The sequence below is a fragment of the Rhynchophorus ferrugineus genome, unplaced genomic scaffold (assembly GCF_030347505.1).
Source record: "Rhynchophorus ferrugineus isolate W39M unplaced genomic scaffold, kcgeb_rfMv2 rfM5, whole genome shotgun sequence".
Classification (NCBI taxonomy): Eukaryota; Metazoa; Arthropoda; class Insecta; order Coleoptera; family Curculionidae; genus Rhynchophorus; species Rhynchophorus ferrugineus.
Genome location: NW_027472584.1, coordinates 22,497,569 through 22,524,094, shown reverse-complemented (window position 1 = coordinate 22,524,094; position 26,526 = coordinate 22,497,569). Strand labels below are relative to the sequence as shown.

At 29.1% G+C, this 26,526-nt stretch overlaps 1 protein-coding gene across 6 annotated transcripts in view; it reads right to left on the bottom strand.

Annotated features, from left to right (window-relative positions):
- LOC143197342 (uncharacterized) overlaps positions 1 to 26,526 on the bottom strand; it is a 473,239-nt gene that overhangs the window by 183,918 nt on the left and 262,795 nt on the right. For all 6 annotated transcript variants that reach the window (XM_076405724.1, XM_076405725.1, XM_076405723.1 and 3 more), the window contains one exon: positions 22,158 to 22,288. In XM_076405724.1, the coding sequence (XP_076261839.1) occupies positions 22,158 to 22,288 (131 nt within the window). The remainder of the gene's footprint in view (positions 1 to 22,157; positions 22,289 to 26,526) is intronic.

Below are 26,526 nucleotides of genomic sequence, written 5' to 3'. Positions count from 1 at the left end.
TTCATATAATGAATAAAAATAAAGAAAAAACAAATTGATTTAGGAACCGTATTATATCTGTAATATGTTTTTGTTACTTCTTGTAGGAAATAACGTGTTATTCGACGTGTTTGCTAATGTGTTCCACGTAGGTATTAGAGATGAAGTAGGAATTGCGTAATAAATAATGGTATTTCTCTCTATATTCTACATGAATGAAGAGGGATTAATTAACAGAGTCACAAATGACAATATAGAATGACATAAGTGTCAAAAACTAGAACAAGTGAAAATAATATTGTTATAAGAAAAAGCTATTTATAAAAGAATAAAAAGTTGTGATTAATTTATTTAATTGATTAACATTTAAATGGTTATTACCTATAACACTACTTAGATTGCAAGAATGTATTTATGTATTCTTGTTTCTTAAAATATCTGGAATATATTACTTTTTGGTCTTGGAATTTAATTGTTGTAAAATCAGTATATTATATTGTTTTTGTGGTTATTTAGAAACTCACTTATCAGTATACATAATCAATATAACCTAAAAATATAATTTAAACCGATGACATATCGTGTTAAATCAAATGCATATGTTTATTTTTAAATTTTTACCAATCGACTGCAGTTTGGCTATCCAATGATTGACGCGTTGCCATAGTTCATTAAAAATACTTAATTTTTTTTAATTTTTCCTTTTAATTTTCATATAATGAATAAAAATAAAGAAAAAATTATTTGATTTAGGAACCGTATTGTATCTGTAATATGTTTTTGTTACTTCTTGTAGGAAATAACCCTTATATAACGTGTTATTCGACGTGTTTACTAATGTGTTCCTCGTATGTAGTAGAGATGAAGTACGAATTGCGTAATAAATAATAGTATTTCTCTCTATATTCCCCATGAATGAAGAGGGACTAATTAACAGAGTCACAAATGACAATATAGAATGACATAAGTGTCAAAAACTAGAACAAGGGAAAATAATATTGTTATGAGAAAAAGCTATTTATAAAAGAATAAAAAGTTGTGATTAATTTATTTAATTGATTAACATTTAAATAGTTATTACCTATAACACTATTTAGGTTGCAAGAATGTATTTATGTATTCTTGTTTCTTAAAATATCTGGAATATATTACTTTTTGGTCTTGGAATTTAATTGTTGTAAAATCAGTATATTATATTGTTTTTGTGGTTATTTAGAAACTCACTTATCAGTATACATAATCAATATAACCTAAAAATATAATTTAAACCGATGACATATCGTGTTAAATCAAATGCATATGTTTACTTTTAAATTTTTGCCAATCGACTGCAGTTTGGCTATCCAATGATTGACGCGTTGCCATAGTTCATTAAAAATACTTAATTTTTTTATTTTTTCCTTTTAATTTTCATATAATGAATAAAAATAAAGAAAAAATTATTTGATTTAGGAACCGTATTATATCTGTAATATGTTTTTGTTACTTCTTGTAGGAAATAACCCTTATATAACGTGTTATTCGACGTGTTTGCTAATGTGTTCCACGTATGTATTAGAGATGAAGTAGGAATTGCGTAATAAATAATGGTATTTCTCTCTATATTCTACATGAATGAAGAGGGATTAATTAACAGAGTCACAAATGACAATATAGAATGACATAAGCGTCAAAAACTAGAACAAGGGAAAATAATATTGTTATGAGAAAAAGCTATTTATAAAAGAATAAAAAGTTGTGATTAATTTATTTAATTGATTAACATTTAAATAGTTATTACCTATAACACTATTTAGGTTGCAAGAATGTATTTATGTATTCTTGTTTCTTAAAATATCTGGAATATATTACTTTTTGGTCTTGGAATTTAATAGTTGTAAAATCAGTATATTATATTGTTTTTGTGGTTATTTAGAAACTCACTTATCAGTATACATAATCAATATAACCTAAAAATATAATTTAAACCGATGACATATCGTGTTAAATCAAATGCATATGTTTACTTTTAAATTTTTGCCAATCGACTGCAGTTTGGCTATCCAATGATTGACGCGTTGCCATAGTTCATTAAAAATACTTAATTTTTTTATTTTTTCCTTTTAATTTTCATATAATGAATAAAAATAAAGAAAAAATTATTTGATTTAGGAACCGTATTATATCTGTAATATGTTTTTGTTACTTCTTGTAGGAAATAACCCTTATATAACGTGTTATTCGACGTGTTTGCTAATGTGTTCCACGTATGTATTAGAGATGAAGTAGGAATTGCGTAATAAATAATGGTATTTCTCTCTATATTCTACATGAATGAAGAGGGATTAATTAACAGAGTCACAAATGACAATATAGAATGACATAAGCGTCAAAAACTAGAACAAGGGAAAATAATATTGTTATGAGAAAAAGCTATTTATAAAAGAATAAAAAGTTGTGATTAATTTATTTAATTGATTAACATTTAAATAGTTATTACCTATAACACTATTTAGGTTGCAAGAATGTATTTATGTATTCTTGTTTCTTAAAATATCTGGAATATATTACTTTTTGGTCTTGGAATTTAATTGTTGTAAAATCAGTATATTATATTGTTTTTGTGGTTATTTAGAAACTCACTTATCAGTATACATAATCAATATAACCTAAAAATATAATTTAAACCGATGACATATCGTGTTAAATCAAATGCATATGTTTACTTTTAAATTTTTGCCAATCGACTGCAGTTTGGCTATCCAATGATTGACGCGTTGCCATAGTTCATTAAAAATACTTAATTTTTTTATTTTTTCCTTTTAATTTTCATATAATGAATAAAAATAAAGAAAAAATTATTTGATTTAGGAACCGTATTATATCTGTAATATGTTTTTGTTACTTCTTGTAGGAAATAACCCTTATATAACGTGTTATTCGACGTGTTTGCTAATGTGTTCCACGTATGTATTAGAGATGAAGTAGGAATTGCGTAATAAATAATGGTATTTCTCTCTATATTCTACATGAATGAAGAGGGATTAATTAACAGAGTCACAAATGACAATATAGAATGACATAAGCGTCAAAAACTAGAACAAGGGAAAATAATATTGTTATAAGAAAAAGCTATTTATAAAAGAATAAAAAGTTGTGATTAATTTATTTAATTGATTAACATTTAAATGGTTATTACCTATAACACTACTTAGGTTGCAAGAATGTATTTATGTATTCTTGTTTCTTAAAATATCTGGAATATATTACTTTTTGGTCTTGAAATTTAATTGTTGTAAAATCAGTATATTATATTGTTTTTGTGGTTATTTAGAAATTCACTTATCAGTATACATAATCAATATAACCTAAAAATATAATTAAAACCGATGACATATCGTGTTAAATCAAATGCATATGTTTACTTTTAAATTTTTACCAATCGACTGCAGTTTGGCAATCCAATGATTGACGCGTTGCCATAGTTCATTAAAAATACTTAATTTTTTTAATTTTTCCTTTTAATTTTCATATAATGAATAAAAATAAAGAAAAAATTATTTGATTTAGGAACCGTATTGTATCTGTAATATGTTTTTGTTACTTCTTGTAGGAAATAACCCTTATATAACGTGTTATTCGACGTTTTTGCTAATGTGTTCCACGTAGGTATTAGAGATGAAGTAGGAATTGCGTAATAAATAATGGTATTTCTCTCTATATTCTACATGAATGAAGAGGGATTAATTAACAGAGTCACAAATGACAATATAGAATGACATAAGTGTCAAAAACTAGAACAAGGGAAAATAATATTGTTATAAGAAAAAGCTATTTATAAAAGAATAAAAAGTTGTGATTAATTTATTTAATTGATTAACATTTAAATGGTTATTACCTATAACACTACTTAGGTTGCAAGAATGTATTTATGTATTCTTGTTTCTTAAAATATCTGGAATATATTACTTTTTGGTCTTGAAATTTAATTGTTGTAAAATCAGTATATTATATTGTTTTTGTGGTTATTTAGAAATTCACTTATCAGTATACATAATCAATATAACCTAAAAATATAATTAAAACCGATGACATATCGTGTTAAATCAAATGCATATGTTTACTTTTAAATTTTTACCAATCGACTGCAGTTTGGCAATCCAATGATTGACGCGTTGCCATAGTTCATTAAAAATACTTAATTTTTTTAATTTTTCCTTTTAATTTTCATATAATGAATAAAAATAAAGAAAAAATTATTTGATTTAGGAACCGTATTGTATCTGTAATATGTTTTTGTTACTTCTTGTAGGAAATAACCCTTATATAACGTGTTATTCGACGTTTTTGCTAATGTGTTCCACGTAGGTATTAGAGATGAAGTAGGAATTGCGTAATAAATAATGGTATTTCTCTCTATATTCTACATGAATGAAGAGGGATTAATTAACAGAGTCACAAATGACAATATAGAATGACATAAGTGTCAAAAACTAGAACAAGGGAAAATAATATTGTTATAAGAAAAAGCTATTTATAAAAGAATAAAAAGTTGTGATTAATTTATTTAATTGATTAACATTTAAATGGTTATTACCTATAACACTACTTAGGTTGCAAGAATGTATTTATGTATTCTTGTTTCTTAAAATATCTGGAATATATTACTTTTTGGTCTTGAAATTTAATTGTTGTAAAATCAGTATATTATATTGTTTTTGTGGTTATTTAGAAATTCACTTATCAGTATACATAATCAATATAACCTAAAAATATAATTAAAACCGATGACATATCGTGTTAAATCAAATGCATATGTTTACTTTTAAATTTTTACCAATCGACTGCAGTTTGGCAATCCAATGATTGACGCGTTGCCATAGTTCATTAAAAATACTTAATTTTTTTAATTTTTCCTTTTAATTTTCATATAATGAATAAAAATAAAGAAAAAATTATTTGATTTAGGAACCGTATTGTATCTGTAATATGTTTTTGTTACTTCTTGTAGGAAATAACCCTTATATAACGTGTTATTCGACGTTTTTGCTAATGTGTTCCACGTAGGTATTAGAGATGAAGTAGGAATTGCGTAATAAATAATGGTATTTCTCTCTATATTCTACATGAATGAAGAGGGATTAATTAACAGAGTCACAAATGACAATATAGAATGACATAAGTGTCAAAAACTAGAACAAGGGAAAATAATATTGTTATAAGAAAAAGCTATTTATAAAAGAATAAAAAGTTGTGATTAATTTATTTAATTGATTAACATTTAAATGGTTATTACCTATAACACTACTTAGGTTGCAAGAATGTATTTATGTATTCTTGTTTCTTAAAATATCTGGAATATATTACTTTTTGGTCTTGAAATTTAATTGTTGTAAAATCAGTATATTATATTGTTTTTGTGGTTATTTAGAAATTCACTTATCAGTATACATAATCAATATAACCTAAAAATATAATTAAAACCGATGACATATCGTGTTAAATCAAATGCATATGTTTACTTTTAAATTTTTACCAATCGACTGCAGTTTGGCAATCCAATGATTGACGCGTTGCCATAGTTCATTAAAAATACTTAATTTTTTTAATTTTTCCTTTTAATTTTCATATAATGAATAAAAATAAAGAAAAAATTATTTGATTTAGGAACCGTATTGTATCTGTAATATGTTTTTGTTACTTCTTGTAGGAAATAACCCTTATATAACGTGTTATTCGACGTTTTTGCTAATGTGTTCCACGTAGGTATTAGAGATGAAGTAGGAATTGCGTAATAAATAATGGTATTTCTCTCTATATTCTACATGAATGAAGAGGGATTAATTAACAGAGTCACAAATGACAATATAGAATGACATAAGTGTCAAAAACTAGAACAAGGCAAAATAATATTGTTATAAGAAAAAGCTATTTATAAAAGAATAAAAAGTTGTGATTAATTTATTTAATTGATTAACATTTAAATGGTTATTACCTATAACACTACTTAGGTTGCAAGAATGTATTTATGTATTCTTGTTTCTTAAAATATCTGGAATATATTACTTTTTGGTCTTGAAATTTAATTGTTGTAAAATCAGTATATTATATTGTTTTTGTGGTTATTTAGAAATTCACTTATCAGTATACATAATCAATATAACCTAAAAATATAATTAAAACCGATGACATATCGTGTTAAATCAAATGCATATGTTTACTTTTAAATTTTTACCAATCGACTGCAGTTTGGCAATCCAATGATTGACGCGTTGCCATAGTTCATTAAAAATACTTAATTTTTTTAATTTTTCCTTTTAATTTTCATATAATGAATAAAAATAAAGAAAAAATTATTTGATTTAGGAACCGTATTGTATCTGTAATATGTTTTTGTTACTTCTTGTAGGAAATAACCCTTATATAACGTGTTATTCGACGTTTTTGCTAATGTGTTCCACGTAGGTATTAGAGATGAAGTAGGAATTGCGTAATAAATAATGGTATTTCTCTCTATATTCTACATGAATGAAGAGGGATTAATTAACAGAGTCACAAATGACAATATAGAATGACATAAGTGTCAAAAACTAGAACAAGGGAAAATAATATTGTTATAAGAAAAAGCTATTTATAAAAGAATAAAAAGTTGTGATTAATTTATTTAATTGATTAACATTTAAATGGTTATTACCTATAACACTACTTAGGTTGCAAGAATGTATTTATGTATTCTTGTTTCTTAAAATATCTGGAATATATTACTTTTTGGTCTTGAAATTTAATTGTTGTAAAATCAGTATATTATATTGTTTTTGTGGTTATTTAGAAATTCACTTATCAGTATACATAATCAATATAACCTAAAAATATAATTAAAACCGATGACATATCGTGTTAAATCAAATGCATATGTTTACTTTTAAATTTTTACCAATCGACTGCAGTTTGGCAATCCAATGATTGACGCGTTGCCATAGTTCATTAAAAATACTTAATTTTTTTAATTTTTCCTTTTAATTTTCATATAATGAATAAAAATAAAGAAAAAATTATTTGATTTAGGAACCGTATTGTATCTGTAATATGTTTTTGTTACTTCTTGTAGGAAATAACCCTTATATAACGTGTTATTCGACGTTTTTGCTAATGTGTTCCACGTAGGTATTAGAGATGAAGTAGGAATTGCGTAATAAATAATGGTATTTCTCTCTATATTCTACATGAATGAAGAGGGATTAATTAACAGAGTCACAAATGACAATATAGAATGACATAAGTGTCAAAAACTAGAACAAGGGAAAATAATATTGTTATAAGAAAAAGCTATTTATAAAAGAATAAAAAGTTGTGATTAATTTATTTAATTGATTAACATTTAAATAGTTATTACCTATAACACTATTTAGGTTGCAAGAATGTATTTATGTATTCTTGTTTCTTAAAATATCTGGAATATATTACTTTTTGGTCTTGAAATTTAATTGTTGTAAAATCAGTATATTATATTGTTTTTGTGGTTATTTAGAAATTCACTTATCAGTATACATAATCAATATAACCTAAAAATATAATTAAAACCGATGACATATCGTGTTAAATCAAATGCATATGTTTACTTTTAAATTTTTACCAATCGACTGCAGTTTGGCAATCCAATGATTGACGCGTTGCCATAGTTCATTAAAAATACTTAATTTTTTTAATTTTTCCTTTTAATTTTCATATAATGAATAAAAATAAAGAAAAAATTATTTGATTTAGGAACCGTATTGTATCTGTAATATGTTTTTGTTACTTCTTGTAGGAAATAACCCTTATATAACGTGTTATTCGACGTTTTTGCTAATGTGTTCCACGTAGGTATTAGAGATGAAGTAGGAATTGCGTAATAAATAATGGTATTTCTCTCTATATTCTACATGAATGAAGAGGGATTAATTAACAGAGTCACAAATGACAATATAGAATGACATAAGTGTCAAAAACTAGAACAAGGGAAAATAATATTGTTATAAGAAAAAGCTATTTATAAAAGAATAAAAAGTTGTGATTAATTTATTTAATTGATTAACATTTAAATGGTTATTACCTATAACACTACTTAGGTTGCAAGAATGTATTTATGTATTCTTGTTTCTTAAAATATCTGGAATATATTACTTTTTGGTCTTGAAATTTAATTGTTGTAAAATCAGTATATTATATTGTTTTTGTGGTTATTTAGAAATTCACTTATCAGTATACATAATCAATATAACCTAAAAATATAATTAAAACCGATGACATATCGTGTTAAATCAAATGCATATGTTTATTTTTAAATTTTTACCAATCGACTGCAGTTTGGCTATCCAATGATTGACGCGTTGCCATAGTTCATTAAAAATACTTAATTTTTTATTTTTTCCTTTTAATTTTCATATAATGAATAAAAATAAAGAAAAAATTATTTGATTTAGGAACCGTATTTTATCTGTAATATGTTTTTGTTACTTCTTGTAGGAAATAACCCTTATATAACGTGTTATTCGACGTGTTTGCTAATGTGTTCCACGTATGTACTAGAGCTGAAGTGCGAATTGAGTAATAAACAATGCTACTTGTCTCCGCATTCCGCTTGAATGAAGAGGGATGAATCAACAGCGTCGCACTGTCGTGACGCTTGCTTAGAGCGAGCATCTTCGGTCGACATAATGGTCGGCGACGCCAAAAGGGTTACATGACAAACAACATAGGGGCTAAACTAAAAATAACCTTCGATATGCAAATCCGTTAGCAGTTATTCATCCATTTACACAGATCGCTAGGCGAAAGCGTCCTTTTGAATTATGAGTCGAAAACGAATTCTTTACGTTTGTATTTTCAGGAACTTATGTCTGTGGATTTGCATAACGGGGTAGTTTATTATCGAGGGGGTCTGTCTTTTACGTTGCTGCTTCTTCAGCCTTTAAATATCGGCACTAAAAGTTCCAGCATTTCCTTTTAACACCGCGGGAAGAAAAAATACTATATTTTACAGCCTTTCTTTTAATTATCTAAAAACTGGTATACGTGAAACTATAAAACCAAAAAAAAAATCTACACGCGCTTTGTAGGTTATATTTTATTATTATTATTTTCAGAAATTCTATTACGCGAAGCATTGAGTGATTTCTCGTACTGAATTGAAGGTTTTAACGGGAATTTAATCATTTTTCAATGTGGCTTCAAATTGTCTATCCGCGTTATTGTACTTCAACATTAAAGTTAAATATTGAGCGTTGTTTTTAGTACTATTTAGTTCGTTAAGAACGACGCAATTTTCAACGCTTTGTTTTAATATCCCAGTAATGCCGCAATGAGACTACATGCAATTTATCTATCGAATCTAAGAGCCAGCCATAGATATCTCATTAGTCAAGCTTTTAAATGACTTGCTGTAGTTTCTTAATTACCTACCATCTTTATCTAAAAATATTTACTTTATATATGTTTGTGGTAGAAATTCTCGGGAAATAGTTTATGGAACATTTTGATAAAGTAGTATTTCTATATACTTTTTATATCCACTCTTATGCAAATGTTACTATAAATATAAATCTGTGCTAAATGTTTATACGATGAAAATATATTTATTTATAGCCATGAAGATATACGATGAAATAATAGAAAGGCCGGTGGTGGCCGGCTTGGTGGTGCCGTGGTAAAGGCGATGGAACGGTCCTCCTACTGTTGCGATAGCCGCGGTTTCGAATCCTTCTGGGGCATGCTCGTAAATTTATGTTTGTGATTGTTTAAAATTTGTGATTGTCCTAGACAAGAGTGTAAAATCCAACAAGGAAAATGATCCCAGTCACGCCAGTAACCAGGCTGGGTAAGACCGGATGTCTTCTGGAATGATTTCTAAAGTGGGTTAGTCGGTAGGCTTAATACTGGGGACCGTGGTTCCGGATAATCCCAAAGTTGGTAAAAGAAGACTTTAAAATATATAGAAAAAGTAGAAAATCATCTAAAATCAGTAGTAAATGGAAGAATGGACTCTACACGTGAGGATGTATACAAAACAACATATTCAGCATAAGACAAATAGTTCAAAAAAGCAGATTGAAACATTAATTGATTGGAAAAAGTTATTTGACAGAGCCAGAACAGAAATACTATGGCTTATATTCGAACAAAAACCAGTAAATAATAAAATTGTAAGAATAACTCAAGAAATTCGAATATATTTTATTGTTGATAGCTAATTTTATAGTTGATAATATTTCTCTCATAACAAAGTAAACGTTTTTTCACAGTATTCTCAAGATCAGAAGTGCATTTCATATATATAACAATAATTAAAATAGCAAATATACACTTACTAACCGTTTTTAAATTATATTTAATTAAATATAATTGCCATTAAGCTTCAGTAGTCAAAACAGTATTGACAAGTTTCAAGTATTACATCACTGAACATTATAACAAAGTATCATAAGTAAGATTATTTTCAAAACTGTAACAACTTCAGATCATCAGATATAAGTTTATATGGTCTTTCTTTACTTTTATGTTATAAACATAAATATGGAATAATAAATGAAACAATATATATTTGTATATTAAAACAATAATGAACATTATTAGGTGCTCACCAACATACGATGAATTATGATTCTATGAAATTATTTTATAATTGTTAATATTGTTTGTAATATTCATTTTAGTTCTTGATGTAGAAATTAATGTATTCATTATCTGCTATATATGATAATGAATAATAATAATAATGAAATTTTTTTTAATGATTTTTAAAAATATATTTTAATGTCTCTTTTTTACCAACCAGGGTTTATCTGGACTGGACCTACTATTTAACATGGGCTCCGAACGATGGTTTTCGGTATTAAGCCTACCTACTGGCGATTGATCAACTTAGAAATGATCCCAGACGACATCCGGTCTTAACCAGCCTGTTTACTGGCGTGACTGAGATCATATTCCTTGTCGGATTTTATACTCTTGTTTAGGACAATCACAAATATTAAACAATCACAAACATACTTTTATGTTGATGCCCCAGCAGGATTCGAACCCGCGACTATCGCAACAGTACGAGGACCGTCCTGTCGCCTTTACCATTGCGCCAACCAAGTTTTATAATAAATTATAAATAATGATTTTAATAATTTTTTTAATTAATGATTAGTAATAACTTTCTGTTAATTAGAAATTATTTTCTACCTAATATACGAAACATGGTAATATAAGGGTATATTTTATTAATGTTTCAAAACCATCTAAGCATTAACAGTTTATATATTTATAGCTGAAAAGTAATATAACCTATTAAGAAAAATCTTTAATTATACTGCAATTAAAATTTCGTATTTTTATCTATAAAATGTAATGAGCATTTTTATGACTATACTTTTTCCAGATATAGTGTTCGGATAGTGTTTCTTTTAATAAATTGATTCTGTTTGGGGTCTTAATTGCTTTTTTATATTGTCATGGTGTACAAATATAAAAAAAAAGATTATTATTATACAATACTTTTGAAATTTGTATATTTAATTTGATTTAACTCTAAAAAGGTAATTTATAATGACCATAATAATTCAGAAAAACTTAAAACTGATGTCAATTAAAAAAAAAGATATAAATAGCTGTTGGGATATAGGGTTGCCAATGCCAATTTAATAAATTCCCCAACGTATTTTTACCATTTCATAATATTGTATAAAGTGTAATGTGATGAATTATAACGTTACATATTTTTTTGCACGCATATTGTTTGATGTTCATCAAAATCCAGCATAATATGAACTTGTTAATTCACATCTAATTTTTGTGTTGTTACATATATATGAATCAGTATATAATTTGAAGTTGTTGAGTATCTGACGGATTTACAGGAAATATAAAAGAAACTAAAAGATTGCTGAGATGTAATCATATGGCATATTCTATAGAAATCTGCAGTATGCAGCACGAGGTGTATTTGGTACATTTTCTTTCACATTCTTCAGCTTTTATCTAATGTACCTTTCGCTCAAAACTATCGAATCGGTCCTACTTCTGGTTTCAATTTGAAAAGAAGGGATGTTTCTTATTGAGACAAGATATTAAAATTCATTAACAGTTGATGAAAAATGATGTCATATAATACAATCAATATGAGATTTTCCCCAGACTGGAGAGTTCCCCACAATTTGGCAACGCTGTTCAAATCTAACATAATGCTATTTTATCCTGGTTTAACTCATATCTTGTTAGTTGGCTTTAGAGAAAATAATTAGAATATTTAGGGTAAAAAATGACCGCTGAATAATGTTGAGGCTCATTTAATTAAATCATTCTGTGGACGAGCAATTGTTAACGGCTTCACTTTTTTAACAAATAAAATAAATAACATCCTGGCCATAAGCTTCATGACCCGTCTCGTGTTTTTTAATGTCAGTTCACAAGTTAAATAATCCATGTCCATTTAACTTCTTTTACGGATATAATGAACCAAAAAAAACGCTTATAATTTCATTGTCGAACGGTCCTTTTTTTTCATTCCTCTTCACGTCAAACTATTTCATTAAAATCATACAGACCGAAATTATGTATCATCGTTGTCCGAACATGAAGCTTGCGCTAATAAGCTTGTACCTGATATGACCCTTTTTAACACGAAAGGGGCATTCCAAAACATTAAGTAATGCATCTTGTGTTGTTGGCGATGCTTTTCCTTTTGTTGTCCTTTTGAAATACGATATTTGATAAAGCTAAAAAAATGATTACGATAAAACGGACATGAGTTTATATCCTCGTATACAACTGATTATGTTTGGTCTCCTATTGTTACTGTTATAGGGCAACATGTACTTTTTTAAATCCAATATAGAAGGGAGCTTCATTGTCCGTTGAACCTAATTTGTGTTTAGGGAAGATGAGTGTCCATTTCACAGTACTTTAAAATGAATGAGTATTACTTTTTTTGTGTGGCGTTGACATAATGGATATAAATGTCCCATAAGTTTAAGAGTGAAAGAACAAGAATTGGGACATCTTCAACGGTATATCCGTCAAAACTGGGGTAGAACTGGATATAGCATAATTCATGTGTGAATAGAACATCACGTTAAAGGAGACCAGATTTAAAATTAAACAACTTTACTGGTTAGTCGGAAGATACTCCCGATATAACCTAACAGGTCAATTGAATAATCCCCAGCCTATCATAGTAAAACAAATTTTGTGCCAAAACATTTTTTTTAAATTCAAAATAATTCCCTTTAAGCGTGATGCACTGATTATAGTGATCCTCCAAATTTTCGATACCATTTTCGTAGTACGATTTGTCCTTTGCTTGAAAATAGGCCTCAGTTTCGGCGATCACCTCTTCATTGGATGAATTTTTTTTCCCAGCGAGCATTCTCTTGAAATCTGAGAACAGGTAATAGTCTCGGGGCGCAAATCTGGAGAATACGGTGGATGAGGAAGTAATTCGAAGCCTAATTCATGGATTTTTGCCATCGTTTTCACTGACTTGTGACACGGTGCATTGCTTGGTGTAGCAGCACTTTCTTTTTCTTCAAATGCGGCCGTTTTTCGGCGATTTCGTCCTTCAAACGGTCCAATAACGCTATATGGTACTTCCTTTTTCAAGGTAGACAATGAAAATTAATACATGCGCATCACAAAACACAAACGCCATAACCTTGCCAGCCGACTGTTGCGTTTTCCCACGCTTTGGAGCGGGTTCATCGTGTGCAGTGCACTCGGATGACTGTCGATTGGACCTCGGAGTGAAATGATGGAGCCATGTCTCATCTATTGTCACATATCGACGCAAAAACTCGGGTTTATTACGCTTAATCATCTTCAAACCCTGCTCCGATTTATCAACTCGTCGTTCAAAATTCAAATCATTCAAAATCATTTTGTGTGATTTGTTCACCGTCTTCGGCGCTCATTTCACCATGTCTAAACTTAGCATACCAATCCTTGATGGTTGATTTTCCTGGGGCAGTATCCGGAAACTCGGCATCAAGACAAGTTTTTGCTTCAACTGTATTTTTTCCCTTCAAAAAGCAATATTTATCAACACGCGAAATTACTTTTCATCCATTTTTTCACAATAACAAAAGTTGCTTCACTCAAAATGCTATAATTCATAAACTAATGATCGGACAGCTGTCAAATTTATACGCACATCTTTTGAGGGCAAGAGCCAACTAAAAAAACATATGGATTTAATTCTAGTAACGCCATCTATGTGTCAGGCCGGAGACCTCTCAAGATCAATAGGATATAGCTCCAGCTGACTTATTTCTATTTCCAGAACTCAAATTAACACATTCAGAGATTCATTTAGAGTTGATCTCAAATTGATATCAGAAAAAATATTAATAGTATTTCAACAATAGGATTAGTCATTGAAATAAGTAAATATATCCTGTATCAACTTATTTAATCATCCTTGATTGAACCAACTAATACTATATATTAATCGCTTAATTAATTGTAAATAAAAGTGGTAAGCAACAGGTTGTATTTTATGTGTGTTTTACTTTTAGGTAGATGAGCAGGCAATAGGTGTAGGCAAATAACTGTCGCACCATGTTAGATTTGTGTTTGTGGCGTCGCGTTAGTTCAATTTGTTTTAATTAATTGGCACTTGGTATGGTCGGTTTTTCAATGACATATCCATTCAAATAACGAGCTATTTACGAGGGCAACGGTGAAGTAATACAAAGCAATTAGAAAAGAAAAATAGAATACAAAAACGGTAACATTAGCTGTGTTTATTTTTAATGGTAATTTCAGCCAAGTCTTGAATCTAAATAGATTACAATAGGTTAAGTAACCTTTGACTTGATATTATAGACTTTATTATTTAATTTCAAAGAGCTTTTATATTACATTCAGTCGAAGAACCGACGGCTTCTTAAACTGTCGATATTACGTTTAAGAATAGTAAAAAACTCACATTTGTTGTTAATTTGGTAAAGAAATCGATTCCAGAACTGTACATATTTGTTTATAAATTGATATTTAATAAGTGTTCGTTAAATGTTAATATTTATATTATATTTTAACATTTATTATTGTTAAAACATAACTAATAATCAAAAGATATCTTAACACGAACAAAAGTATATAATTCTGACACTTAATTATTTCGTTTACATTCATTTCTTGTAGATTATATCACTTCAGTTCAACAAAGCTTTAGAATTTGTATATTTAATGTTTAGGGTAAATTGATATGGCTCGATGAATGGAGGTAAAACGAAATGAAACAGTGGTGTTTACATTATGTGGCCGTTATTTAATGGCAATATAAAAAATGTGGAAAATACAAAACAGATAAGACGGATGGAAGCGGTGTTACCTGGAGACGAGGCTTGGGCAGTCGATGGTGGCACGTCTAAACCGAACGAAGGTCGGTTACTGAATCATCGGAAATACCTTTCAATAACATCCCAGATAAACGTCTCGGGGTTGCCAGCTATTCGTTATCGGGTTCTAGTTAGCACTGCTGGCACCCCGCCCGTATTCAACATCTGGGATTATATTTCTGGGTATTTATAGACCATTATTCCATTATATAAAATTCGACATGCCTCAAGGTCGCTACAAATGAAATTGCTGAATGGATAAATACAGTTTGAATGAAGGTAATAGTGTCCCTTCTAACCAAAATTAAAGCAAAAAATGTAGGACATACCATTGATTAACAACCGTTTTTACCTGATATGACATCGTGTGATTTTTTGCTTTCCCTAAACTAAAATTGCTACTTCCAGAGTATTTGTCGTGATTTAATTGAAAATTTGAAATTCATTACTTTATTCAACATTATACAATCAATAAATATTGCTCATATTATAATCTATTGGAGTGGGCAATATTAATCAACTTTATTGAAGATAAATACAATGAGTATGGACCCCTTTAGCTTTTAAATCCATGGCATAGCCTCTCAAAATAAAAAAGGCATTAATTTTCATTGAGTGACCATCGTATTTACCTGATTTGACATCGTGTGATTTTCCAGAGTATTTGTTATGAGTTAATTGAAAATTATTGAATGCAAAAAAACGTATGAAATGGCATTCATTATCAACTGTATTTACCTGATATGGCATCGTGTGAATTCTTGCCGTTCCTAAAACTAAAATTATCACTTCAGAATCCACGGAACAGAATTCGCGGAAGAAGGTGAAGGCAATATCCTAAAATGATGTTCCGTAAACAGTAAAGATCGATGTTATACTAAATAAGACCTACTTCTGGAGTCGATAAAATCAGTTTTGATAAATAAATGAGAATCGTGTGTTTCTCTTAATTTTTTTCCACCCGAATGTAAACTGACAAGAAATGGGAGCTGGAAATTTCGTAAAACCGATAAGTAATAGCCTATGGGAGTATATGTTGGGGGCTTAGTTTATTTATAAGCCACTATAAAGAATAATAGCGGGTGTTAGAGTGTTGAACGGCAACCAATCAAAATCGGTCATTGTTTACGTGTTAAAGCCAAATTGGTTCCGATAAAGTGCAGCTGCACGCGCTCGTGCAATTGGCAGTGCAATATAGGTGGGCATTTTTATTGTCAAACCATCTAATTTATGTATTCCGAAAACGCAAAACTCGAAATAGACCTGCCGATCTCATCGAACCGTTATAATTCATAAACGAAGAGGTTTTTGGTGGTCGTTTTTTCATCATAAACATCCATTGTAAAGAATTATTGATCAAAATCTATTTACATGAAGTTCCACAAAATAAACTTTGGTTATTTAGTTGATTAATTTTAAAATGTTTACAATTTAGGAATAGGTGTTTTTTTCAGCATGTTTGTTGCTTTATTTCTTTTAGAAACAAGAGACATCTTGCTTTGAGAACTCCAAACCAGTTTATATCCAGATATTACTACTCAATGGTTCATCTAATGTGTCTCACTCTGAGTGTCAGATCAAATGAAGGTCATAAAGAGATGATTCGTTAATATTCTATGTTCCTGTTTAACACTTCTTTAGGTGAGTGAGCAAAACATTAACATTATCACTAAAACTTGACTAAAAAAATACTTAAGAAGAATTTGAGGAGAAATATGAAATTTTTCTAACACTCTGTATCATTCATGCATAAATTCTATAGCAGAACTAATGGCGTTTTCGATCTTTAATCAAAACTATATATAGAAACGAATTTTAAACACTATTAGATTGGTTTTTTTATTGAACGATAAGAAACAATAGCGTCATAAACCAAATTGAACATTATTTCGCCGCTAAATATCCACTTTAGAGATAAGAGCTTGAAACTGATTGGTTTTGGTCGCAAAGCTATTTCCGCCAGATCACTATATATACCAAAGTGTACATAGAGGTATTCGAGTAATATGTGTTTCATTTGGTGAGTTTTAATGAAATGGTGAGTATAAAGTTTAATATACCATTAATTTCAATAAATATATATAATAATTTCGCTTTTTTGATTTTAAATGAACAAATAAATGACAGAAATTTAATTTAAATAAAATTTACTAAAAAATATATTGAATTGTTTTTGATTATATTAGCAAATTAATAGAACTTAATTCAAAAATAGAATAGAATTGTTAAATTCATTTAAAATGAAATTGTTAAACAATATTTTGGGAAAAAAATTATTAATATTTACGGTAACGTGTAGAACCATTTCCGATGTTGTCATATTTCCTTTTTTTACTGGTAATGTCGTACTTTTATATAAATAAATGTGTAGTTAATAAAAGACGCTATATATAGAAAAAGGTGACAAATTTGGCTAGAATGATGATGAACAATTTAAGGAAGGCCGATTACAAGGGAATATATCAAATGAGCTCTAAAGGGAAAAACACTGTTCTCGATATTTCTTGTTTATCGTCTTAATAATTGTTGATTACAGCAGGAAATTAATTAAATATATTTCAATAATAAAATCAAATTGGTGAATGAATTTAAAATGGAATTATTAAATAATATCTTAGGAAAAACAAGTTATTATATACATTATATATATTTTTTAAATTAACCTTAGAGAGTCCAGTATTTTTGACAAGTAGCAACATTAAATCAAACAAAAATTAGATGTAAAGATGCAGCGAATAAATTGAATAGGAAAACCTGCAAAAATGATTCGCGGTGTTGTCATATTTTCTTTTTTACTGATAATATCGTATTTTTATATAAATAAGTGTGTAGTTAAGAAAACCCTACTGTTTTTTCTATAATAGGTAACAAATTCGCAAAATAAAGATAAGCAATTTAATAAAGGTCGATTACAGGGGGATATAATGACCTGCAAAAGGAAAAATGGTGTTCTCGATGTTACCTGTTTTATGTTTTAATATTTTTTGATCATAACAGCAAATTAATAAAACTTAATTTACAGACGAAGTGAAGAAATAAAATAAGTATAAATATAAATAGTGAAAATAAAATAATAAAAATAAAAAGACATAAAAAATGAATTATTAAATAATAGTTTGAGAAAAACTAAAAACTTTTTCATATACACTTTTTTTTTAATTATTCCTGTACAATTGTCCGATACTTTTAAGCAGTAGCAATATTAACCTGTACAATTTTTAACGATAATATCGTATATATAAATAAATAAATGTGTGGTTAAAAATGACGATACTGTATATAGAAAATAGGTGACAAATTTGGTTAGAATGATGATGAGCAATTTAGTAAAGGCCGATTAGAAGGGGATATATCGAACGAGCTGTAAAAGTTTTATGTATAATTTTCGAAACAAGATAGTGTTTTACGCCTACAGGTTAAGTGTTCGCATCCATACGCATAAACACAGTTAGCATATAAAGTAAGTTAGATCCAGGCAATCATTACCGATGACAGGGGCGTTCGCCGATATCTCCTGGACCCAATGTAATTAAATCTTCTAATCAACACCTCCATTCATCGCGATAGGGTTATTGTTTAAAGAGAATAGCCTTCGTACCACCAGTTTGGCGATTTCGCCCTCATGGTAACCTGCTTTTATTCCCAGATGGGCCATTTATTCGGATTTAAGGTGGACAACGGCTAACGCTGAGAACTTAAGCTTAATTGAGCGGAGAGTTAGCCTATTACAGATGCAAATGGAGATTGTGTGGTCGTCATACTGACGGACATCGTTGAAACTTCCATCGAATATATTACGGAACTGTTATAGTGATATATCGGCCAGAAATCATGTTATTAGGAACTCAATCTACATTAATTTATCAGTTTTTTTTTAATTCAATATAGAAATTGTGGTGTTTTGTTATCTTTTCAAAGATATAAACGGTGTTATTGAACTTTTAACACATGGACTGAAAAGTCCAAGGCGTAACAAAGAAAACGCGATTTTTTTGTTCAAACTTGGCTTTATTCATTAACGTAGTCTCGATCAAGAGCCACACAATCATTCCAGTGCCGCTCTAACATTTCAATACCACTTTTGTAGAACGATTTATCTTTTGCCTCAAAATAGGCCTGTTACCAGTTGCTGTCTACTCAGATGACGATGCTTTTAATTCCGAAGTGAAATGATGGATCCATGTTTCATCCATTGCTGAGGCATTGTTGCGGTTAAACATGACCAAACACTGCTCAGAATCATTAACAGGTTCTTGTTTTTGGTCAACAGTGAGCAAACGTAGCCCATTATGAACAGAGCTGTCTCATAGTCAAATGCTCATGCAATATAAAACCAATACGTTCTTTTGATATCTTTACTATGTTGGCTAACTCATGCAATTTCACTTTTGATCATTCAAAACGATTTTGCGGATTTTTTAAATATTTTCTGGTGTTACCACCTCATTTGAACGTCCAACCAACGTTTTATTGTTGTTTCTGATAGAGCGGTGTCCTTATAACACTTTTCAAGCCATTGCAAAAAGCAGTGTAAAATTAAAACACGAAATTATTTTTGATCCATTGTTTTGAAAATAACAAAAGTAGTGTCACTCTTAGCACAATAACTCACAAATTTATGAGTGGAATATCATGAAATTTTAACAGCTTTTTATTGAAGCTTAATACTAACTGAAAAAGTGGTGAATATAATAAAACTAGCGCCATCAATGTATCGTTGAAAAGTCATCTAGCGTAAATAACGGGATTTTCATTCTTATCTGTTGAGGTATAATGGATTTTTGTTATCAGGAATATTACATCTTGTATGCAATATTTTAAATATAATGAAACTTTCAAATTATTGAAGTCTTCACTAGATCATATGATATCATCCATTTATAAAACTGTCAAGTCCGTTTTTATTACAAAATATGTACCTTTATTTAAGGCAGTTTAAGATTATAATCTACTAGCTTAAATAAAAGTTTTAAAAACATGTTTATACAATATAAAACAAGTTCGTGCTTAGCATCCTACTAGTTTTTCATGTCCCAACAAGAAGCTGTTTGTGTTAGAGTACATTTAAAGATCTAGCACCAATGAAAGGAAATTCTTCGTATACTAGTATTAAGTAATTCGAATTTTAATTAAAGCAAAGCACTTTTCCTTATAACTCTTGTTCAATTGAAGATACACCAAGGAAAATAGCTACATATACGTAAAATATTATGCTCAATTTGACAGTATTATCATATTTGCTTAGAATAGTTTTGTTTAAAATATATTAACATTATTATGATTTTTGGGAAAAATTGTTTAAGCCCTATTTTTACAAATATCCTTAAAAATATTTAGTGCACATCAAAACTAATGGTTATATCGTTTTTTCTAGCATAATTTTGGTAATACATTGAAGTTTCATGCCATTTTGAGATACAATTTTTTTTTCCACTTTTTTCATACATATGCTCATGAAAAATCGTGATTTTTGGCTATTTTCAGACTTTTCCTTATAACTCTTGTTCAAATGAATATACACCAATGAATGTAGCAGCATATATGCAAAATTTTATGCTGAATTTGACAGTATTACCATATTTGCTTAGAATGATTTTGTTTAAAATATATTAACATTATTATGATTTTTGTGAAAAATTGTTTAAGCTCTATTTTTACAAATATGTTTAACAATATTTAGTGCACATTAAAACTAATGGTTGTATCATTTTTTCTAGCATAATTTTGATAATACATCGAAGTTTCATGCCATTTTGAGATACAATTTTTTTTCTACTTTTTGAATACATATGCTCATGAAAAATTGTGATTTTTGGCTATTTTCAGACTTCCTTATAACTCTTGTTCAAATGAAGATACACCAATGAATGTAGCAGCATATATGCAAAATTTTATGCTGAATTTGACAGTGTTACCATATTTGCTTAGAATAGTTTTGTTTAAAATATATTAACATTATTATTATTTTTGGGAAAAATTGTTTAAGCCCTATTTTTACAGATATCCTTAAAAATATTTAGTGCACATCAAAACTAATGGTTATATCGTTTTTTATAGCATAATTTTGATACTACATCGAAGTTTCAGGCCATTTTGAGATACAATTTTTTTTCTACTTTTTGAATACATATGCTCATAAAAAATCGTGATTTTTGGCCATTTTCAGACTTTTTCTTATAACTCTTGTTCAAATGAAGATACACCAATGAAAATAGCAGCATATATGTAAAATTTTATGCTGAATTTGACAGCATTACCATATTTGCTTAGAATAATGTTGTTTAAAATATATAAACATTGTTATGATTTTTGGGAAAAATTGTTTAAGTATGTATTTTCCCAGTTCTGAATATAGCGAGCTGTGCACCTAATAAACGGATTATTATTTAAACATCTAGACCATTTGGATATAGAATAAAAAGATAACGTACCTCCTCACATACATCCAAAAATGATAATTAACGAATTAAAGCATGAATTGTTACAACATCCAGCTTATTCGCCAGATTTAGCTCCCTCTGACTTTATGTGAAAAATTATTCTGTGGAAAACAGAGGCTATTGAAGAGGGATACTTTGCAGATATTTATTTTGTTGATATGATCAGATACAACGCTGTCATTCCATCTCTTGTTAGTTAAATTATTGAAGATAAATATCCAAATAAGATGACTGTTATCGCATATCAAATTATCATAGAGAAACTCGAAAAGAAAACAGCCCTTAATACACGATGAAGCATTAAATTTTCTCTGGCCGATGTCCACCTATAGAGGGTCCAAAATTCAAAACACCCAAACTAAATACACCGTACATATATATTACATAACACGTGACTCACCATAGTACTTCGAAGATTGTCAGCGATCAGACGTAGTTCGATTCCAGTTCTATGCCAATCCGTTGCATATATCACGTGATGGTTTATATCAAGTCCATCATGCAATACTGTCGCGGTTAAGCTGCTTGCATCTGAAACAATACAATAATTCTATATAAAAATGTTCCATTACTACCAGCATTGGGAATTTTCGACAGTTTAGTAATTCAGTCAACTACTTTCAGTAACTATTTTCAGACCTACTAGTTTCATCCGACTGATTTTTAACATCTAGGCTTTTGCCGCCACTTGAAAATAATGTGCAGAATTTGTACTTACATACGTACGTAATATATATGGTTTTATGTTTTGTTTGTAGTATAATTGTAAGTAACAATACATTGTCCATTGATATAGCAGCATATTGGAATTCTATTTTTCAATATTATTTTTCTTAATGTAAAAAGGTAAAAATGAGAACAATTTAATTGATCAAAAGAAAAATAAGTTTGCATTTATGTTAGTTTGGCACCTAATGGGTCTTTTTTTGATTGGCTTTATATATTTTGAAGTTTGTTCAAGGCTTTTGAATGTTAAAACTTCTTTCATTCAACGAATAATTATATTCCTAATAATAAAGTATTCCTTATTAACGATAAATAAAATTATTATTGTATTTCAAAAGGGTGCTATGGTTAAATAGTTTATAAAGATTGATTGAGAAAATACGATATAAATATTTAGTGCTCATTATTCCATCCTTCTTTACAATGAATTCAAATATATAAAATATAAAAATAATTTAAATTTAAACTGTTACTTTTAAGATAATAAATTACAGCAATTATCTCTTTCCTTTTATCTTACAAAGTAAAAATATATGCATCTCTGTCTCACTTATGAAATTGAAAGAATTAAGAGCTTGTTGGAATCAAATAGAAATAAACCAATTAAATGTATTATATTATGTCATTATTATTTTCCGAATATTAAAATACGATTAAATATATTTTGGATTATTATTCCACTTCCTTTTTCATGGTGCAACTTGGCATTTTAAAATTATTTGAAATTAAATGATCTGTACAGCACAGACTTAGTAAGGGTAAGAGAAGCGGAGGGTAAGGGAAGAAAGTCGTACATCCCCGTCTATTATCACGAATAGAAAAACAGTCGATGTGTGCATTCGACTAAAATAGTAACTATTATTTTCAGTCATTATTTTTTTTATCGACTTGTTTGATTCTTTTACCACTATCGACTATTTCTACTATTTTCAGTTGATAGTTCCCAACGCTAATTAGTAAATTTTTTTAAAAATAAAACATTTTAACCAGTATTTTGGGTTTTAATGACTGTTTCCTCATATTTCCTCATTCATATTATGTTTCATTTGGTCTGAGTCTGGAATATCATTATGAAGGATATTTTGATGTAACATAATGTTGGGGAAAAAGTAACTTCGTTTTTTCTTAATAGATGATTTCAATATCGCGATTCTCTTGTAATACTTATTCAATGAAGCCATATTATAGCTCGTTTGAAAAATAACAGTTCATTGAACACCATGGACTAGAGGAAGTTTGATATTTGAGTTTCGCGTTACCTAGCAATGAGAAATTGAATGATCTGAATTTCTATTTCCAAAATGCTGTTGTAACCAAACGAAGTCGGCTTATTTTTCAAACGAAAATAATCAAAGACGATGAAAAGGGAATCGCGTACTTCAATATTGTGCAAATCACTACATAGTATAAAACAAAGTCGCCTTTTCTGTCCCTATATCCCTATGTGCGCTTAAGTCTTTAAAACTACGCAACGGATTTTGATGCGGTTTTTTTCAATAGATAGAGTGATTCAAGAGGAAGGTTTATATATATAATACATGCATAATATACTAAGGCAACATTGCTAATTTTAGAGGTTTCTAACGTGATGTCGTAAATTAACCATTTTTTTAGGCTTATTTAGCAATTAGCAAAAACCCTGCCTAACCCTACGAGTTAGATCAAATTAATGTACTACAGTATTGTACACCATAAAAAGGTCTACAAAAAAGTCCGCGATGGTATATGTTTATCTTTTAGGGATAACCCACATTAACCATTTTTATTGTTTACTTTTTACGTGAGAAAATGGCTTATTTACGAAGCTATTTTAAGCAATACGGCATTAATCCTTATCGAATTAAGTACCTTAAATACAGTGTGCAATTAATATAGATCAATATGGTTCCTTACAGCATGTAAATTAAACAAATATTTTCGGAGATATTACAAATTTAAAATTTGCGTTTAAAAATGTGTAATGTAATAAAAATTGTATGAATTTAGATATTCCAAAGATAGCAGGAAATCTTCATAGTAAGTATAGGGGAAGAGGAATTGTTTTACTCCAAATTTAATGCGTGCAGGCCAAGGGCAGTAATGAATGAACCAAAAATACTGGATCGATTTTAATCATGTTTTCATTGAGTGACATAGGCATATATATTTTATGCCCGTGCAAAGTCGGAGCGGGCCGCTGTGTTCGGAAACGAATTGTCCAACATAAGCTGCTTAAAACTGGAAAATATATTAATTAATACTCCCAACTGACAGCTAATGTGATTGAAGCAAAAAATTAAAAAGGAAACAGAAAAATTCTTCAATAGTTTACTTGGACTAGCACTTTGAGCGATTCCAAAAAAAATCAGAGAGGCTGGGTGGTAAGTTCTGATGCACTGTATAGACAAGATCTTGCACCGTCTGACTACCATTTGTTTCGGGCTCAGTAAAACTTTCTTAATGATGAAAAACAAGCTTCAAAATCGGCATGTCAAAATAACTGGGATTAATTTTTCGCCAAGAAATCCTAGAAATTATGTAGGGGCCGAATTATGGCCTACATTTTCGTTGTTATTTGCCTTCCCTATGTAATAAAAATATTAATTTTCTTAAAATGTGTATAATTTTATATTTAATCGTGATGATAACATCTATTACGTACATGTTTCATACATTTTATTCTAAAATATATAATTATTGAATTATATACCGCGTAACATAGATATAAATTGAAGGGCTGGTTGAAGGGCATGTTATTAGGGACATCAAAAATTAATAGCGTCAATACATCGAATCACAGTGGTAAACAGAATCCTATAGTAAGCTGTACAAACATTCGGCATTCTCCGTGAACAATAACGATAATAACGTGTCTTATTTATTTAGATTATAAATATAAACCTGGTTGTACTTCCCGTTTTTACCAAAACGCACCCTTTCCTACCCAAATATGTTAATGATACGGGAAAAGGCAATTTATCTCGAATAAGAAATTTATTTGTACGAAAATAAACAGTTCCTGGGCACATTTTCGAAATTAAAAGAATTTTTAAATTCATTTATCACCTACTAGAAATTGGTTTGTCATTAAAACGGACTAAAAATAACACGGGTTCAGTTGTGGGTTGTCTTAGTGTCGGCAAATTACCACATTTTCGGTTTCGGAAATAATTTCAGCCCACTGTACATACTCATTTAATTACCATTGACATTTTTAATTTTCAACAGTCTATATATTATTATTTATGTATAAGGCATTACATCATTTATTTCACTTTATAAACAATAATAGATATACAATTATTATTTCTTATAATAATGAATCTAGTTTGCCTGATGAAGATGACTGGAAAATAAAGATAAGAGCCATAATGCACTGTTTAATTGAGAGATAATTAGAGAAAGAAGAAATACGGTTAGATAAAACTCAATTATTCGACTCCCTAAGGTTTGTCTCAATAGATAAGTCAAATTCTTTGGTCATATATCACTGACCTTATTTTAGAATCAAATATGGAGATTAATACGTTATTTTGAAGAAGGTTTCTGATGTTGGCGATGCGATTTGGCTTTGAGAATTTCTTATAATTGGATGCAGAAATGACTTGAGGCTGTCGAAGAAGTATAAGTAGCAGTCAATAAGATCTAAAAATTGACTAGTGATTGGAAAGTCCACAGCCTACCATAGTAAAACCCATTTTTTTTGGTAAAATTAGTTTTTTCTATTCAACATAATTCCCTTCAAGAGTGATACTATTATAGCCATCCCCCAACGTTTTGATATCATTTTTGTAGTACGATTTCTCCTTTGCTTCAAAATAGGCCCCAGTTTCGGCGATCACCTCTTCATTCAACGAAAATTTCTTACCAGCGAGCATTCTTTTGAGATCTGAGAACAGAAAATAGTCGCTGGGGGCCAGATCTGGAGAATACGGTGGATAAGGAAGCAATTCGATGCCTAATTCATGGATTTATGCCATAGTTTTCACTGACTTGTGACACGGTACATTGTCTTGGTGAAGCAGCACTTTCTTTTTCTTCAAATGCGGCCGTTTTTCGGCGAT